At 49.2% G+C, this 18703-nt stretch overlaps 1 protein-coding gene across 6 annotated transcripts in view; it reads right to left on the reverse strand.

Moving 5' to 3' along the window:
• Positions 1-2616: 2616 nt before the first annotated feature.
• The window catches only part of BCL6 (BCL6 transcription repressor), a 50412-nt gene continuing 34325 nt past the window's right edge, over positions 2617-18703 (reverse strand). For 4 of the 6 annotated variants that reach the window (XM_077880044.1, XM_077880040.1, XM_077880046.1 and 1 more), the window contains 9 exons: positions 14993-15031; positions 13989-14160; positions 12253-12474; positions 9466-10437; positions 8746-8930; positions 7085-7252; positions 5866-5996; positions 5603-5740; positions 2617-3828 (listed from right to left, as the gene is read on the reverse strand). In XM_077880044.1, the coding sequence (XP_077736170.1) occupies positions 3685-3828; positions 5603-5740; positions 5866-5996; positions 7085-7252; positions 8746-8930; positions 9466-10437; positions 12253-12474; positions 13989-14149 (2121 nt within the window). In that variant the 5' untranslated portion in view covers positions 14150-14160; positions 14993-15031 and the 3' untranslated portion in view covers positions 2617-3684. Of the gene's footprint in view, positions 3829-5602; positions 5741-5865; positions 5997-7084; positions 7253-8745; positions 8931-9465; positions 10438-12252; positions 12475-13988; positions 14161-14992; positions 15032-16208; positions 17318-17635; positions 17997-18703 lie in introns of those variants that run through there. The other 2 variants (XM_077880042.1, XM_077880041.1) reach the window with 2 other exon arrangements.

Here is an 18703-nt window from a genome sequence, read left to right on the forward strand (position 1 = left end):
CTTTCTCTTGGGACTTTACTCCAGTGCTCTGCCATTAAGACAACCTGACTACTATCCAGGGATCCACTTCTATCAGCATTTCTCTGCTTCTCTTCCCTGTTCCCATGATCTTAGCATTCTCTGAAGCACGCTTCTAGTAGAACACAAGGCAGTAGAAGTGAAGACACATGAGTGAATATTTTTATTTTAAATGCACTTAGCACCTCATTTATTTTAGTTTGTATTTGGGAAAAATGCATATCTAAGAAGTGTATTGATTTAAAGGAAAATAATACATAAATAATCAGGGTGTGATTTTATAGCAAAATCATAGAGATGATGAAGTCTGAGTCAAAAATGAAGTCTGAGAAACACTGGACTGGCTACCTATCTCCACCTTTCTCTGCAAATTCCCAGAACACACAGTCTTAGCGGTGGCCCAACTGATTAGCACTTCCTATTTACATCACACTTCAAGTGCTGGAATAGGGCTGTCAGTCCTCAGGGTGGTGGGGGTGTTGGCTGCCCTTGGATCCAGTGTCCACCCTTAGACAAATCAGTGGTCAGGGAGGTAGGGTTGCATGATGAGGGTTGTGGCTGCCCAAGTGCTGGCTTTTCTGCAGGGACTGAGGACAAAGGAGAGTCTTTGGGAAAACTCTGTGGGCAGGTACAGCTTGAGGTGTTACTACAGACCTCTAGGTGTAGCTCTGGGGGGGCACTGTCTGGGAGTTTCTGAGGTGGGCGTGTGGTTTTCCATTCCCCTGTCACCTTTGCTCTGAGGGGTGGTTGTGAGAATTGAAGGAGATCATTGATACAAAGATACTTTGAAAATTGTCCACACAAAGAGAAGGGACAGGAGGCAACTTTCCTCAGCTCTTCCGCCTCCGTCCCTTTGTGGGTCGATGACAGATTTGAACTGCATGATCCTTAGCATCTCATCCCTCCCAGCTCCTTTAGTAGTTCTGCTTGATTCTAAGTTCCCTGTCTCTCCGAATTCAGCCTCCAACCACCAACCTGGTCTGCAGAAGCTTTTCCTCCTAAATTCCAACAATAATAGAGAAGAACATCATGAGCCCCCGTTCTATATGTTAGCGTGTTTGTAAAACGTGGCATTCGTGTCATGCTTGCTTTTGTAATAAAAATTCTGTCTTCCCTTGCCCTAGTGTATCTGTTTAGAGATGTTTGCTTTTTTACTTACTATTGATTGTCAATTGGCTCCAGTTACTCTTTGATCTTCCATTTTGTTTGAACTTGAACGCCACCCACACTGTCTGCCCTGGGCTCCTCGTCTCTATTAAACAGGAATGACACATAAAGGAACTCGGACGCTCTCTGGGAGCAGAGGGGCCGCGGGCCAGCCTCCCTCGGGCCTGTGAATTGTCATTTCTGAAGCTGTCTGTTTTGTAAGTTCTTTTGCCAAGTTTCTATGGGAGCAGAGGGATCATCTTCTCCCTTTTCAAAGAGCAGGGTGAGCTAAGGCCTCGAGCTGGCAAGTCCTCTAAAGTCATTTTCAAAGGAAACCTGAACCAAAAGGCCATGTGGCTGGCAGAGGGTGGTGTGACTTTGTGAGGCTCTCTCTGGGGCTTTGGGTGCTCAGCCCCCACCAGCCTCTCAGCACGTGCCCAGAGCCTGCTGCAAAGGCCCTGCCAAGGCCACCTCTGTCCAACCACTGGCCCGAGGGCCCAGGGAGGGGCTACACCCCCCAACCCCACTCCACGGCCACCCAGGAACCAGAAGAGTGCAAATGTGGACTTTCTCCTCTGGCCAGGGGCCAGGACTGCACGTGTCCTCACTGTTCTTAGGTCTCATCAATCAAACTTGATCCTTGGGGTTTTTTGAGGTGAAACAAAACTGGGTGCCAGAGCAAGCTAGGGTAAACTTACGTCTGAATCATGGACTCATAAATGATCTAGTTAATCTAATCCTCTCATGGACAGGTTGGGAAAGAGACTCAAAGGGGAAATGTTTGTCCCAGGTCACACAGGCAGAAATGGCTGTCTTCCACCAGGGCTCTTTGGACAAAGAACATTTCTCCAAGGATGAAGAAACATTTGTGTGACTGGTCACCATTTGTAAAGCTTTGGAGGCTATAGATAACCGTCAATCACGCCACAGGTACCAGAAAGACTCCAAAGGCACCAAGGCTGAAAAATGTGTAATGAGGCCAGACCTGCCTTCATACTGTCCCTTGAACCCCAGCAGAGGGAAATTGTTTATGAAGCCAAGAGGCAAGATAAGCCTTCACAGAATGGGCAAGTTCTCTAAGACCCAGAGAAGGAAAGGACACCTATACCTTTGTGCCTGAAGGGCGAGAACCGAAGTCACGAAAGCTCAGCCTAGAACGCTGAGCAAAAACAGAAAGACGTGGGAACCAGCCGGAGAGAGAGGTTAGAGGTGGTCCATCCCACATCCCCGCACTGGAGCTCTTCACGCACCAGGGTCTGGAGGCTGCAGCCCCTCCTGGTCTGGGGGCCCCCAGCAGGACCCTGCCCAGCTCCCTGGAGGCAGTCCCAGCCTTGGCCTGCCCGAGACCCCGGCGGCCCGCAGCCAGCAGCCACTCCTCTCCATGAGCAGAGGAAACCAGACCCATTCAAGTCCTGATCCCAACACAAGGAAAGACCCCTGGAACGAGCTGACTTGACTTTTCAACATTTTATTCTTGTATTTGTACAGCTATATTTTACAACGCGGTAATGCAGTTTAGACACAGCCAAACCCTGTCTCCGGAGTAGTTCTAACACAAGCATGACGCAGAATGTGATGAGACAAACATTCCCAAAGAGAGCTTAGTTAGCGACAACTTCAAGTCCCTGTGTCTGCCTACACTTCAGAAGGGATGGCGCGCTCGTCCATCACTGAAAACTTCCATGAAAAAAGGCACCGTAGGACACGTTGTACAGGTATATACAAACCGAAAACTAGAACAAAACTACACATTTTCCTTCGGCAGCTTTTTTTGTTCTTTTTGTGTTTTTTTTTAATACACACTTTGTAAATTGTAAACCTTCACTTGCAAAAAAATACAAATACACTGAGGCATTTTAGACAAAATATTTTCTTACTTATACAGATGCAATACTTAAAATATTCTCTTAAGTGCTCTTTCTCAATAAAGATTCTCAGATCCGTGTCTGCCTGCAGATACAAAATCGAGCCTTTAACGCAGTTTTATATTTTTAATATATCTTTTTTAGGTTTATATATATTTATTTTATATATATATATATTTATATATTTACAACTCTGCCATATATTCCTTCACCTTTGGTTAAAAAAATTAAAGCCCTCTCTTTGATAACATACCGGAAGTCTCTTCTTTTAAAAGAATGCACATTTACATACAAAAGAAACATCTGTCCCCACCAAACATATACATTCCTCATTTTGCAGACCAAGTCAAGTCAGAACTTTTGCATACTCCCCCACTTTCATATATAAAATGATTTTGCTTTTTGCTGACATGGTTTGCCTTACACATAGGAGAAGAAGCAATATTATTTTCTTAATGTTTTATGGCAGTGGGGGACGGGGAGCTGCTCTGGCCCCCAGTCCCCACGCCCCGCCCCCCACCCCCACCCCCGCTATGATTTGCACTAGTGGATGAAAGAGGCACTACATCATGGGATGAACATTGTAAAGTGTTACAGTATCCTTTGGGTAGATTCTGAGAAGGGACTCGAATGGAAAGCATCAACACTCCATGCTTCAGCAGGCTTTGGGGAGCTCCGGGGGCAGGTCAGTGGCGGACACACGGTATTGTACCTTGGTGTTGGTGATGGCGCCGTGCTTCTGGCGCAAGTGAAGACGCAGCTGGCTTTTGTGACGGAAATGCAGGTTGCACTTCTCGCACTGAAGGAAAACCAGAGGCAAACTGTTAGCTGTCATCAACGCCAGGAAACTGTCACTGCTCAAAGACCCAGAGCAGGCAGCTCTTCCCTCCCAGGGAAGTCCTGGGACTTAACCTGAAGTCCAGGTTAAGACTGGAGCACTGGGTGTTATTCTATATGTTGGCAAATTGAACACCAATAAAAAATAAATTTATAAAAAAAAAAAAAAAAAGAGTTCTGGCTCCAGCTAAGTGGTAAGTAAGCGTGGGGCAAATGTTCCTCTCCTGTTTTCTAAAGCAGTGAAGTGTTGCTCTTGCATTTCTCCACCCAAGCATATCATTTCTCTCCATGGGCCTTGGCTTTCCCTTCTGTAAAGAACTGAGTCAATACGCTCTGAAGGTCACTCTTAACTTGACAGTGGTGCATCTAAACTTCTAGCAAATATTAATTGTATTCTTTCTGTGTGTCAAGGACTATTCTGACACTTGAGTGAATTCGTTAACTGGATGCAACAACTCCACGGGGTAGGTACTATTATCAGGCTCGTTTTACACATGAGGAAATAAGGGTATCAGAGAGGAGAACTAATTTGCCCAAGAACAAAAAGCAAGTAAGAAGATATTCACTCAGGGACTAATAAACAAGTGGATGAAAATAACTACATTTTGCAGGTTTGTATTTGTGATACGGGTTAACCAGTCATTGGTTCGTTCTTATGGTCATCACTACCTATGGTGATGCCACAAACTCACCAAAGTCAGTGTCATCAAACACAGTGGTGGTTCCCACACCTGTAAGCCATGGGTCCCTTTTTGCAAATTCAACAGAAACTCAAAAGGTTAAAGAGGCTGCGGGGTTGCAGAACCTCAATGATTGAAAGGGCACAGTTTGAAAATTACTCATCTACAGCATTCTTATCCTTTTACAAAAAAAGAAAATTGTGGTCCACTGAGAGAGGGTCAGGGCTAGCCTGTGGCCCTAGAAAGGGTTGGTGTTGGAATGAGAATAAGAACCAGATATCCCACCTGCCCGGCCAGTATCTTTCCCCTCTGTAGCAGAGATGGGCAAAATGTTTTTTACCGGGAAAGAGCCAGAGAGTGAATATATCACAATGACAATTGCGTCCCTGTAGTAGGAAAGTACCCACAGACAAAATGTAAACAAATGAGCATGGCTGTATCCCAAAAAAACTTTGTCTATGGACATTGAAAATTAAATTTTATGTAATTTGCACATGTCACAAAATATTATTTCTCAATTTTTTTAGCCATTAAAAAATATTAAAACCATTCTTAGCTCATGAAATGTTCATATATTAGCCCACAAGCCATAGCTGGCTGAAACCCTTCTCCAGAACACAATGATTCCAATGGCCTATTCATGGTATCGTGTTGTGTAGCTGGCCACCTGCTTCTTCTTCAAATGGTCTTTTCTCTGTCTTTCTTTTTTTTCTTATATCACCACATTTTTCTGATTTTTCTCCCACTCCAATGGCTGCCCCTTCTCAAACACCTTTGGTCCTCTTCAGTAGACATTCTGGCCCAGCACAGAGGCATATTATAAGAAGCCAGTTAGCATGGAATAAATGAATGACTCCAAAATTGATATATCTATGGTCCAGACCACCTAATACCCCTACTTTACAGATGGACAAACTGAGACACAGCTAATGTCAAGTGGGGTTCAGTGGTCATCCCACTGTGTGCTTGAGACTGGAGCAAAGAGTTCTGCTACCTGCCACTTCCCTGCCACCAACCCCTCCCAGGCCAGCCGATGGCCACAAGAGGCTCACATACATGGTAAGGTTTCTCTCCTGTGTGGATTCGCAGGTGGCTCTTCAGAGTCTGAAGGTGCCGGAAACGGGTGCCACAGATTTCACAGGGATAGGGCTTCTCTCCAGTGTGGATGAGCACGTGGGCACGGAGGTGGGCCACCTGAGTGGAAGAGCAAAGCATGAGAGGCTCTGTTGGGGTGACGTGTGCCCCCCCCCCCACCTCACCCCAGGAGCCCCTGTCAGCCTACGGAGGCTGATGGGTCTTTTCCCCACAGCCCTGCTCACTTGCACAAATCGGGCACCACAGGTTTCGCATTTGTAGGGCTTCTCTCCAGAGTGAATTCGAGTATGAGTTTTCAGGTTGGCTGGCCGGTTGAACTGGGCTCCACAGATATTACAGCGATAGGGTTTCTCACCTATTACCAAAAGAAAGGGAACAAAGAAAGCCATATTTGATAGAGGTCTGCACAGTTCCAGGCCCCGGGATCTCAAAGCAGACTGTCTTTCCTGGACCACCTCAGCTTTCTCTCCGCTGGAAGGCGTCCGAGAGAGGATCCCGGGGCCGGCCACCATCCCCCACCAACACACACACCAGCACAGGCTGCGGCGGTCAGGGTCAAGAAGCAGGCTAGAGAAGAGGGAAGCACAACGTGGGGGTGGGGCGGGGAGGGAGGGAGGTTCCCAGAGGCCTTGGAACCAGCTATGACATTAGGACCACCTAACTGCAGACCTGGACAAGTCACCCCCCTCTCTGGATCTCGCCTTCTCTCTCTGGAAGTTGAGGGGTGAATTTAGATGACATAGTAAGGCTGTTCCAGCTCTTCCCGTGGATAAGACTGCTTCAGTAATCAAGCCCTTCACCAGGAAGATACGATCAGGCTGCTCTAGTTTCTCTCTTAGAAAAAACATACTTTTCCGCTTGTGGCAACTACAGCTGGATTCCATTTGCAAGAGGGCTGAGGGCTGAGTCAGAGGAGATGCTCGGGCTGGGGAAGCCAATAGAAGGGCCGAGCCTTCCTTCGTGGAAAGTTTCTGGGATAATGGACACACTTAAAATACCAAGAGAGAGTCAACTTTGGACAACAATCAGGTTATTAGAAGCTACCTAGGAAAGGAATGTGAGTTGATAAGGTGCAAGCCCTTAGAGGAAATCAAGAGGCTTTTCTTTTTTTTTCTTTTTTTTTTCTTTTCTGGCTTTATAAAAAAGATCTACTCTGCCTCTCTCAGCCTTAGTTTCTTTCACTCATGTGTTGGGCTGAACACTCCTGACCCCAGAAGAGAAGCAGGACAGAGCGTCTCAGAGAAAAGACCAAGCACACAGGGAGTGGATAAGTCGCTAAGCAAAGACAGGACAGGGTTAGGCCCACATCCGGTTCAAAGCAGGGCCTGCTCGCTGCCTCAGCCCAATGGGGACCAGGGCCCCACACTGCTTTCTCTAGGGTCCTCCCCTCCATCCCACCCCCAGTAACCCTGGCCAGCTGGGGGGCAGGGGGCAGGGCCATACCCGTATGGACGGTCTTGTGGCTGGCGAGGTTGCCCTTGTAGCGGAAGGAGGCCTGGCAGCGGTCACACTTGTAGGGTTTGTCACTGTGGGTCTGCAGCGTGTGTCTCTTGAGTGAGGCCTCCTCAGAGAAGCGGCAGTCACACTCATTGCAAAAGAAGGCCCCGTTCTCTGTTGGGGGTGGGGGGAGTGGGGTACCACAGTCAGAACAGGGAAGGGAGGTAGGGCTCCAAGGCCACTCCCCTCTGCCGCTGCCCTCAGTGCAAGATTGAACGCCCCAATCTCCACCCCACCTGACATTCCTAAGAGCCGGGGGCAAAGGTTTCTGAGCATTTAGAATCTGGGTCATGGAGGAGGAAGGAGACAGAGTTGAATACTAAGGTACAGAAGGGAAACCCAAACCAACAGGTACCCGTATGGCCTGCACCAGCTTCAGGAACGCTCAACAGGGCTCTTCCTTCTCTAGAGACCTCTGAAAACTGACTTTTCTTATCAGTTCATTGTTTTATTTACATTCATTCACAGAAGCCCTCAAGCAAGACCCTTCACCTCTCTGAGCCTATCTGTGTCTCCATCTCCAAGATCAGGAGAGTCAACCCCAGTGCTGCCTACCTCACAGGAGCATACTGTGTATCACAAGGTATTGTAGGAATGTAAGATATAAAATTCAATGATACTAGGAGATCATTAAAGGAGGAAGTGATGGTGAACAGGGTCACCTCATATCTCTCTGGGTTTCGTGTCCCCCCCCCCCAAACACTTCTATGAGATTGGGAGAGCCAACAAGGATAGAAGTAGAAACGGCAGCCCAACAAGAAGGGACTGGAGGCAGAGACAAGGCAAATGGCCAGGGGGACAGATGGGGACAGTCCCTGCTCTCCGAACTATATGTCCACAACTGTGTGCCAAATCTCACAGGATAAGCAACTGATTTTTCCCTTTTGTTATAACATTTGGAAAAAGACATGTCATGGTGGCTCACCCCTGATTAGGAATGACTGGGCTATCCTACTGCAGCCAGAGATTCAGGGAAAAGATAGACCTTTCTATCAAAAAAAAAAAAAAAAAAAAAAAAAAAAAAACAAAACAAAACAAAACAAAAACAAAACAAAAAACAAAAAACAAAACTGGGGATGCCAATCACAGAGCATCCAAAACTTCAATTTAATCATTCAGTTCAACTAATCAAATTCAGATAACATTAACTGAGTACCTACTGCATGTTAGAAAGTCCTTAGGATGTATGGGAGACACAGAAATAAGTAAGGTCAGCCGCTTGTCCTTAGAGAACACATGGCCTAGCAGTACTGAACCTACACGGGTCAGTACTGGCAGCTGGGTCCCGAGGGACCGAGGAAGCTCTGGGAGTTAGAGCCGGTCCCACAGGCTATCTTTGCTGGAATGCCACTGTAAAGGCTGTTTGGTCATTTGCTATTACCCCAGATTAACTCCAATATCTCATCCCTTGCTCAGGTCAGCCTGGTTCAAGAGGCCAAGAGTGGAGTAACGGGCTGGTGATTTTAAGTGCCGATGACCTTCCAATCGGGGACTTCTCCCAGTCAGTGGCAAATGCATAAGTGAAACAGGAATGCAAACCCCACGGAGCAGAGGCAGGGGCCTTCCTTCTCCCTGGCAAGGGAAAGGAAGGAGACAGAGGGACTCACCACAGCTGGAATCCGAGTACTCAGACTGGGTCTCCCCCATCTCCTCGGGGAATGTGGGCCCAGCGGTGTGGAGGCACATCTCCGCGTGCTGTGGGGACTGCGAGCCGCAGGATGTACACTTGGGGGGGTGTAAGTAGAGCGGTGAGTGGCTCTCGCTGCTGCTGCGGGGGGAGCCTGTCAGGGACCTGTGGGCAGGAGGAAAGAGAGCTTCAGCAGCTGGAGAGGGTAAAGCACTCTACCCAGCCTGGATGTTGTCCTGTGCTCTGGTGAGCCCAGAGGCTGCAGCTGGGCTGCCTCACTTTGCATCTGGGGCCACAGAGTTCTCCTTCAGCCCACCTCCAAATGGCATATGCCCTGAGATCACTGAAGGAGTCAAACTGGACCAAAACCCCAGCCCAGGCCAATTTCTTCCCCTCAGTACTACAGTCTCTTGGCCCACTCAGGCCAAAGCAAGTACGAGATCACTGTGCCACACCAAGACCAAAGGAGCTGCCCTTGGGATTCCCGGGATGCTCTTTTACCATAGATAAGAGTTTTTTTTGCTATGACAAAATACACAGAAGCCTAATATGCTTCCTTACTGAGGCTAATCGAGTCAATGGGTACTTACTCCACACCTCTAATATACCCAATATTCAGGCAAGAAAAGAACACATCCATCAGAAGCAGTGACCCCGTGGGAACCCCAGAACCCCAGGCCCTGACTGCCTCTGAAAGCACCTGTTGACGATGTTATTGAGCCGGCTGGCCTGTGGGATGGTGGAGTCCTCCCCACTGGCGCTGAGCTTGGTTGGGGACTGGAGGTCGAGGCTCTCAGGCTCCATGGGTGGCTGGCAGGCCGGCGGGGCAGTGTAGGCTCGAGGGGAAAGGCGGCCCAGCTCGGCCTGCTCGGGCCCCTCCGGTTTGGCATTCTGGTTGAGGCTGTTCAGCACAATGAACTTATATTTCTTCCAGTTGCAGGCTTTGGGGTCGGTGGGGCTCTTAGCTGGAGGTGACCCAGAGGTCTGGAGGATGCAGGCATTCTTGCTGCTGCAGGATTCCGTGGGCGAGTTGGGCTGGCAGTCAGACTTCTGGGGGCTCTGTGGACTAACCAGACCCTTGCGGTTCAGGGGTGCACTGGGGGGCTCGAAATGCAGGGCGATCTCATCCTCCGAGGAGGGCCTCTCTTCCTCCTTGCTGGCCTTGTCACAGGGGAAGTACGGGGCATTCCGGGCGGAGGGGACGGCAGGCTTGGGGCCCTCGGCCACACCGTAGTGCATGTCACTGTGTGTCTCCTCTGGGGCTGCCTCCTTGGGTGAGTAGATGCTGCTGTGGCACACATTGGGGGATATCTCCATGGCCGGCCGGCTGTAGTCACCAGGGATGGGCCTGGCACTATCGCAGGGGAGGGCCCGCTCCTTAGGGAAGGGGTTGGCCACAGGCATCCGGGCATCCCGCAGCTCCTCGTCGGAGAAGAGGAAGCTGCTGACTGGGAGGTGGCCGTACACAGGATAAGAGGCCGGCGGGGTGGACAGGCCGCTGTACAGGCTGGGGGCAAAGGCTCTGCTCTCGCACCCAGGGGCGTTCCTCAGCGGCAGGTTATTCTCCACCACCTCGCGACCCCGATAGGCCATGATGTCTTGGGGCATCAGCATCCGGCTATTCAGAAACTCTTCACGGGGAGGCTTGATGGCAGGAACCATCTCTGCTTCACTGCAGGAGAAAACAGAGGAGACACAGGCCTCCAAATCAGAACTGTTGAACAGAGAGGACTTTCCAAGTGACACTGGTGTACGTAGCCACACCTAGGCTGGCTCAGCTAGACATGACGGATGTGGCTCTGAGGTAGGGAAATACAGTTTATAAGGCTTATTTTGTTTTATTTTATTTATTCATGAGAGACAGAGAGAGGCAGAGACACAGGCAGAGGGAGAAGCAGGCTCCATGCAGGGAGCCCGACATGGGACTCAATCCTGGATTCCCGGGATCATGCCCTGGGCTGAAGGCAGGTGCTCAACCACTGGGCCACCCAGGCTGCTCAGTTTATAAGGCTTTTATGCTAGAAATAGAGCAACCTAGATCAGTGTGGAAGACTAGACCCAGAGAAGGGCCGCAAGTCAGCCACACAATCTGTGCCTGCTCATATATGACATCACATGTTTAAGCCACATATGTATATATGTGTGTGGATCTGTAATTCTTCAGATATCACAGAATGCAAAGCTTTCAGAGCCCTTATTTCATCCATGCAAAATCCTGCAAAGGAAGAAAGGCATTACTGTATCTGTTTGACACACATAGAAATTGAGACTCCGAGAAGGAAGAATTTATACAAAGCAGACTCGGAGGGTCAGAGGCAAGCTGGTAGCCTCTTGAAGAAAGGACTCACCCCGTAAGCTGACTGGAGTCTTGGGAGAGTTTCCTTTGGAGGACAGACAAGGTCTGTCAGTCCAGGAAGGCCGGGCTCTGAAGCAGCCAGACCTGGTTTCCAATCCCAGCTGTGCCACTTAGCAGCTATGTGACCTGGAGCAAGTTACTTAACCGCTCCAAGCACAAGGCCTGACCCAGAGAAAGTACTCGTAAATGACAGCGATGGTGATCTTGCTACTGTTATCACCCACAGGAGACAACGAGCTCTAGCTGCACATATTTGAAGGGACATTATGTGGGCGAAAAATAGGCCAGCTCAACATGATCACAGTTAAGAGAGCTAGAACCAATCAGGGAAAGGTTAAGGGAGCCAGATTTCAACTTGCCATAAAGAGGAGCTTTCTAACTGTCCAAGGTAGACAGTGTGGCTCTGGGAACACTGGGTTCCTGGCTTGGAGGGGTTCAAACACAGGCTGGAAACCCTTCTGTTTGGTAAGGGAGGCAATCACCCTATGGGAGCTAAATCAAATGGTTCTAAAAAAGTCAAGCCCCGAGTTTCTGCTCCACTTAGCACAGCCCTTCACTCGATGAGCTCTCTCAGGTTCTTCCCCTTTCAACGATGGTCAAGTCTGACTGGCCCTCGAGGAAGAGATTAGACCCAGTGAACTCAACTTGATTCAACAAACGTCCTGGAATGTCATGGATGCTGAGTAAAGCAGCCCAAGGCCTGGGAAGGGAACTAAGGCGCGTACGTAAATCATTATATAAAAGTCTAAAGGGGAACTAAAACACACATGCAAATGCCTAAAAGAGAAAGAAGGTCTGAAGGACTGGCAAAAGTCTTAGGAATACAGAATAAGAGCTGAGGGAGGAAGAGTGGCAATCATAGAAACATCCACAGAGGAGTCGGCTTCCAAGCTTGGCCTGGCAGGATGGGTGGGAGGAAAGGGCATTATCAGGCGAACGGAAGAAAGCAAGAGCGGAATGCACGGGGCATATCTGGATAGCAGCGTCTGTCTGATGTGCAAGAATTGAGGCAGAAGCGTGCAAAAACCAGCGGAAATGTAGGTGGTGGTGCACGACAGTGGATATGCATGCGTTATCAAGGATTTGGGATCCCTTCCACTTCCAGAGGCTTCTACCTCCGTGGCAGCTCACCTGGCCTTGATAAACTTCCGGCAGGTGTCCACCACATGCTCCATCTGCAGGTACATCGCCGTAGCCATCACGGCCATGATGTTACCCTCCCGGAGATTGAGCCGAGACGTGTACATGAAGTCCAGGAGGATGCAGAACCCCTCAGGGTTGATCTCAGGATCCAGGTTGATCACACTAAGGTTACATTTCAACTGGTCTGTGAAGATGCTGTAGAACAGGCCACTGTAAAACAAACACACAGGATTTGTGATCAATTACAGTCAGTGTCAAGGCTCAGCTCCTCTCCCCTGGGCCTCGGTCCAGAATTTCCATGGCCATTAATAATAACTGCCATTTATGGAGAGCTTACTAAATGCCGGAGAGTCATTAAGCACTTTACATACATTATCCTGTGTTCCTCACAACCTTGCAAGGTAGACATTATCATTCTCCCCTTTACAAATGGGGGAACACAGATCAGAAGTTAAATGATTTTCTCAAAGTCACAGAAGCTATTTTCCTTATAGTTTTAACTGCCTGGATTACCAGAGTGAAATTTAGCACTCATTTGCAGGAACCATTTTTAGTCTATAACTTTGAGATAAGCATTTCTCTTCCTAGTCCAACACATGATCCTTATTTTTAAAATGCCATTGTCTGTTTTTGGAAACAAGTTGGGTATTGATGATAAATAAATAAAATAGTGCCTATGTCTACAGTCTACTGATTTTCTAAAAGTCTGAAGACTCTCCTAAGGTCATTATTCCTGGGAGACACAAGTCAAACCTCAAGCCTTGCCTCCAGGGACCGTGTTGTCCGGTCGAGGAACAAGTACTCAATTACAAGTCAGGATTTGGGGCTGGCATCTCGATTCTGCTCTTTCTGAACAGGTTGCCAGCTGTGAGCCAGCTCTAACCAGCAAGTAGCTGTGCAACTTGGGGCAAGATACTTAACTTCTCTGCACCCTGGTTTCCTGAGCAATAGTGTCTCCCTGAGAGGGTGGTGCATGCCTACCACAGAGGAAGCACCCGGTTAGCATTTTCTACTCATTTTATATCTCTGTAAACCTCTGTTCACGCCACTCTTAAAACACAGGTGCTCGCCGTAGATGTAGATGTCAAGTAAGCTCTCCGCTAGCAATAGAGCTCCCCTGTCTTATATCAGTTCACGGATGTGTGCCTTCATTTTATTGTCTATAAAATGGAAGTAATTATGCCTGCATAACACGGAAGGCCTCTGCCCAGATCCAGGGAGATGATGTAATATGAACCAGCTCCGAGAACTCGAAATACTTGACAAATATGAAGAATCAGCTGGCTCCCTCTCCCTTACTTACACACACATAGCCTGAAACACCCCTGGAAAGACAGTCACGGGATCAAATACATGCAGTTACAGGCTAAAAGGACAAAAGGTTTCACATTCACTGGCTTACAATTTTGTAAAACCCTCTTTCCCTTCTCCTTTTTTCACTGGTTAACCAAAGTTATTCTGCTTGTCCCAAACACATCCTTTCTCGAGACGGTATATGATTTCTACTCCCTCCCTTCCCACAGAACAGGAACTCTTTCTCCAAAAGTGTGCTCATCCATTCGCTTCCTGGGAACCTACTCTGCCCTGCCGCCCGTGTGCTGGCCGTCTGGAGACAAACGAGACGTGATTCCCAACAGAGCAAAAGGCCCAGGCGGCCTGCCTTCCGGCCTGCCCACAGCAGCGCTCCCCTTTACACAACCACCTTTCCCCTCCAGACCCCTCACCTGCAGGCCATGAGGACTGTCTTATGGGCTCTGAACTGCTCACGGCTCACCACGATGACAACATCAGTCAAGATGTCACGGCTGCGGAGGCGATTAAGGTTGAGAAGCACGTCACTGGCATGGCGGGTGAACTGGATACAGCTGTCAGCCGGGGAGGCCATTTTGTCTTCACCTGGAAAGAAAAGGGTCGGAGCCTTGTAAGTCATCCAGAACCCGGTTCCTGCTTAGCCGGGGTGTGAAACCAGGTGGCACAGCCTGCTAACCTATGGCATGCAAACCGAGGTCCCTTGTGTTTGGTCTTCGGCCCATCTCTGGGCATTACTGTTCACATCTGTAAGACGGGGAAATAATCTTTCTCTAACGAGTTGGAATAGAAGGCCCTTTCGGGGAAAGCAGAAGTGAATGAATAGCTGTAGCGTGCCTTTTCCCACATATCGAATACTCTGCCAAGCGTCGAGAGGCAGTGAGTGTGTTACAGGGAGAGAAACCACGTTTTGAAGGTTAGCACGCCAGCTTTATTTTATCTTTTGCTAGCTGTGTGACTCGGGGCAGATTGTTTACTCTTTCTGGGCTTCGGTTTCTCCAAATGGGAGGAGTAATACCTATGTGGTTGTAAAATTTAGAGATCTGTGCCTGGTCCATAGTAGGTTCTCAAAAATCGCAGCTATTCTCGGCAGGATCTCATTTCATTATCCCAGCCACCATCTGTTCTTTCCTCTTTTAGGTTTTAGAATGGTCTGAATGTACTTCGGGCACCTAGCACACTGCTGGTGCACAGTAGGTGGCTACCTTGGATCCGAACCGAGAAACGAGTGAAGGAATGAAAGATCACACAAGAGTTAAGATAGTCTAACACAGGGGTAAAGGGGTGAGGGAGAGGGAATCGGCTATCCTTTATCTCGGCTAATGAAAAGCGGCCAAGTTCACAGTAACACATGCATCGGCAAATTCAAAAGAAACAGTTTGTCCACAAAATTTTAAAGCATATAATTAGATTCACTTACCCAATGCCTTGATTCACAGTCCAAAATTTTGCTTAAAATCTGCAAGGAAGAGAAAAAAGCAAACAGAAATTGATTCCATGAATGTTAGATTGTCCACTATAGTCTTATTTTAGGACACACGTATTTAGTTTTACTTTGATAGCTGCAGTCTGCCAGCTGGAGCGGTTTTGCCACAAGCTAGCAAACATTTTTCCAGCTCTGCTCTTACGGAAACAACAGGCACCCGAGCTATGCAATAATCATGTTTTTGCCCTGAGTACTGGGAACACAACTGCATAGATTAATTACAGGTACATATATACATATAGTTCCTTTCTCAAAGTAGAAAAAAAAGCATATCATCCGAAGGCCACTTGTGTTTGTAGGAAAGAAAAATATAAGAAAAGTGATTCCTTCAATATTAATGAGAATGATCCTTCGGGGGCCTAAAACTCTGAACAATCTCCAAAATCTACTAAAATATTATCTTTTAAGGCTTAGAATGATTTCTCGAGGTCTACTGGGTCAATATCCTAATCCCTATTTCTCTGGTGACGAAACTGAGGCTCACGGGTTCAAGTGGCTTGCTTAGGACAAAAAGCCAGGCAGTAATTCCTGACTGTCTGAATATTTAAGAGTAAATACAGGATCTGCAGAACAAACCCAGAGATGGCGAGTCTTTGCTTTCCTTGGGTATTTTTGCCTTTTTTCAAAGTTTCCTCTTTCCCTCCTGGGTCTAAGACCAGATACAGTGCTACAAACTTCCAAGCTTGTGCTCCCCCTGCTGGTGAAATATTTAACTGCGTGCTTTAGCTAAGAACTGGCCAGGGAGCACTCCTGAAATATGTACCCGCTCCAAATTGGTTTCTCTAAAACAAAATAATTTTAAAGCACAGGTGTAAGACTCTCATTTATGATCACATGTGGGCTGCAAAGCAAAACAATATCTGAATCCTCTTCCACCACCAACCCTTTCCTTTTTTTTTTTTTTTTAAAGCGTAGCCCTTTAGAGCTATTTTCCGGGTAAAGGGGCCCGAGGCCAGGGAGGTCATGTTGGGCCACGTAGATGGTTAGTGGCCCGGCCCTAGGTCTTCTGGCTCAAATTCCTGTGCCTTTTCCAAATCAGCCTACGTGCTGTAGAACATGCAAGACAGCACCCTAATGTGGGTGAATCTCATTTTTAAGTTTCTTCCCCCACACAAACACTTTGCCCCCATTCCAGGCTGCTGAATCTTACCAAATGAGCACTCTAAAATGAGAGGTTTCCTTGAGTCTGTAACCAAACACTCTGACATTTCTCTGTGGTCCCAAGTGCCAGTCACTCAATCCCATCGGCTTCAAGGTTAGTGTGTGCATGTGAGTGAGTGAGGATGAGGGAAGGGAATGGGGGGAAGGGAGAGGACAGAAAGAGACTGAAAGAACCTACTTCCTCCTCTCCCATCCTAACTCAAGATGGGCAAAGAAAGACACACCAGATGGGTCCTAACCAAAGTTCAATGATTATCTCTGTTGAGAAAGAATGCTGAAGACACATGAAAGTTTCATTTATAAACTGTCTCCTCTTCCCTCATGAAAGATACCCCTGAATACTTCTGGAATACCTAAAGCTGTCCTTTAGCCAGCTTCAACCACCAGCTTGCTTGCGAATTCCCAGTCACAGACTTTCGGAACCACAGGAAGCCCAGATTTGCCATTTCACCTTGGCAAGTGGCAACGACTCACTCCATATTGCAGATTGAAACAAACAAAACATTCCCTATTCCCAGGGGTCTACTTGTCAGCCAGGCCCTGGGGCTGGGCGATTTTCATTCTCAGTGTCTGTCCGGCATGGTCAAAAGCAAAGGCACATACACCGAGGCCCACGTCCCTATTAAGTCCACTCCTCCTTCAGCTAGCTCTATCTTAGGAAACCCCACAGCTAGCGAGTGTGTGTTATGGTAGATGTGGGAAGCCATGCCTCCCTCTAGATGCTGCAAGTGTGGAAGCACCTAACAGCTGCCTTGTTTCTCACAGACCACTCAGCCCTTTCCCATCCGTTATTGTATGGGATCCTTATAGCTGCCCTGATTTACTGGGAAGGCCACTGAGACTCCACTGGATAAGCCTTGCCCGAGTCTAAAAGCTAGTCTCCAGCAAAGTCCTGGACAAACTCCTTTACCTAGCTTCAGCCACTCCACCGACGCCGCACACAACACTCCTAACACAGAAACAAACTGCCAAGATAACGGAGCTGTCAAAAGAGAATTGACAAGTGCAAGGGCCCAGACCTGGACTGGCCCGACCCCAACCCCGCCCCCAGCCGCAGGAACCACCAAGCGACACCTAAACGTCGTCTTTCCGCCCACACACTTTCTCCCCGCTGCCTTTTCAGGAGCTCTGGATTTTCAATTAGGCACCTCGAGGAGAAGGCAGGTCTTCCAAAGGAGTCGGAGAAGAAAAAAAAAAAAAAAAGAGGGACCGTTCCCTCTTAAAAAAAAAAAATAAAGAAAAAGAAAAAGGCAGAGAGGGAAGAGAAGACAGCAGCAGGAGAAGGTGGAGACAAGAGAGGAAGTGAGAGGGGGACGAGCGAGGGCGAGCGGGTCCGAAGGCCCCATCCATCCCCTCCCGCACACCTGCACGGCCCCAGCCCTGCCCGCGGCCTCGCGCAGCCCGACCTTACCGTACCTGCCCGCCAGGGACCGCCCACCCCCGGGCGCAGCCCCCGCGGAGGCCCCGAGGAGAGACCGTGGCAGCCCTTAATTTGGTGACATTCAAATACAACGTTTCGTGCACTTCGGTAGCTAACATTGTGTGTGCCCTTTTTTTTTTTTTTTTTTTTCCTGTTACGCTGTCAAGGCAGGGGCTAGTGAGGGGAATGGCACAGCCCTCTCATTCCCGGAACGTAGTCGATCTCCGCTCAGCGGATTTCACAGAACACTCTCTGCCTATCGCCGGCTCCAACGAGAAGTAACTTTCCAGGAAGCTGCCGGCCCCCGACGGCCGCCAGGATCGCCGCCTGCGCCGCGAGGGCCGCCGGGGATTCACCCGGGGAGGGGAGGGGACGGGAGGGGACGGGGGGGCGGGGAGGCGCACTTTCCCCTAAATCCCTCGCCCGCGCGGGTCCAGCTCTCTGCATTCACCCGACCCTCCCCACCCCCCACCCCCCGCAACAGTCTTATAAATGGGGAAACTCGCGCAAGTTAGCAGCCGAGCCCATCTAGAACCCAGGAATTCGGGGCCAACCTGAGGCTCATTTCATGACTTCAAAAATTGCCCAATTCTGGCCTTTGCTCGCCTCGTGAGTCATGTATTTATTTTTGCCTTTTGCTTGCCTCCGCCCCCTTTAAGAGGGCGGTGAAGCCGGGCGTCAAGGTCAGGCAGCAGCGAGTCCCCGCGCTGAGGGTCTCCGTCCGCGCGCCCGGCCGACGCGCAGGAAAACCAAACCGAAAGCCCCTTCCGCCTACGCTGGCAAGTAGGGGAGCCCTGCTAGGCTCAGTTTCCGCCCCCAAGTCTTTAGAAAAGGAGCTGCGAGGCCGAACCCGACCAGGTTTCGGGATTTCGGAACCCGATTTCCCCGAAACCGTAGAGGCGCCGTTAGGCTCCCGCGGGCCGGCCGGGGCGCTGACCCCAGCGCGCGGGCGCGCTCCAAGGATGCCTCGCTCTCTCGGGGCCTGCCTTGGGGCTCTAAGCCCCGGACACCCTCTCCTTGCAGGCGCCGGCCGTGGGCTCCGGGAGGAATCTCCCGGGGCGAGG

Source organism: Canis aureus, chromosome 31 (genome assembly GCF_053574225.1).
Source record: "Canis aureus isolate CA01 chromosome 31, VMU_Caureus_v.1.0, whole genome shotgun sequence".
Lineage (NCBI taxonomy): Eukaryota > Metazoa > Chordata > Mammalia > Carnivora > Canidae > Canis > Canis aureus.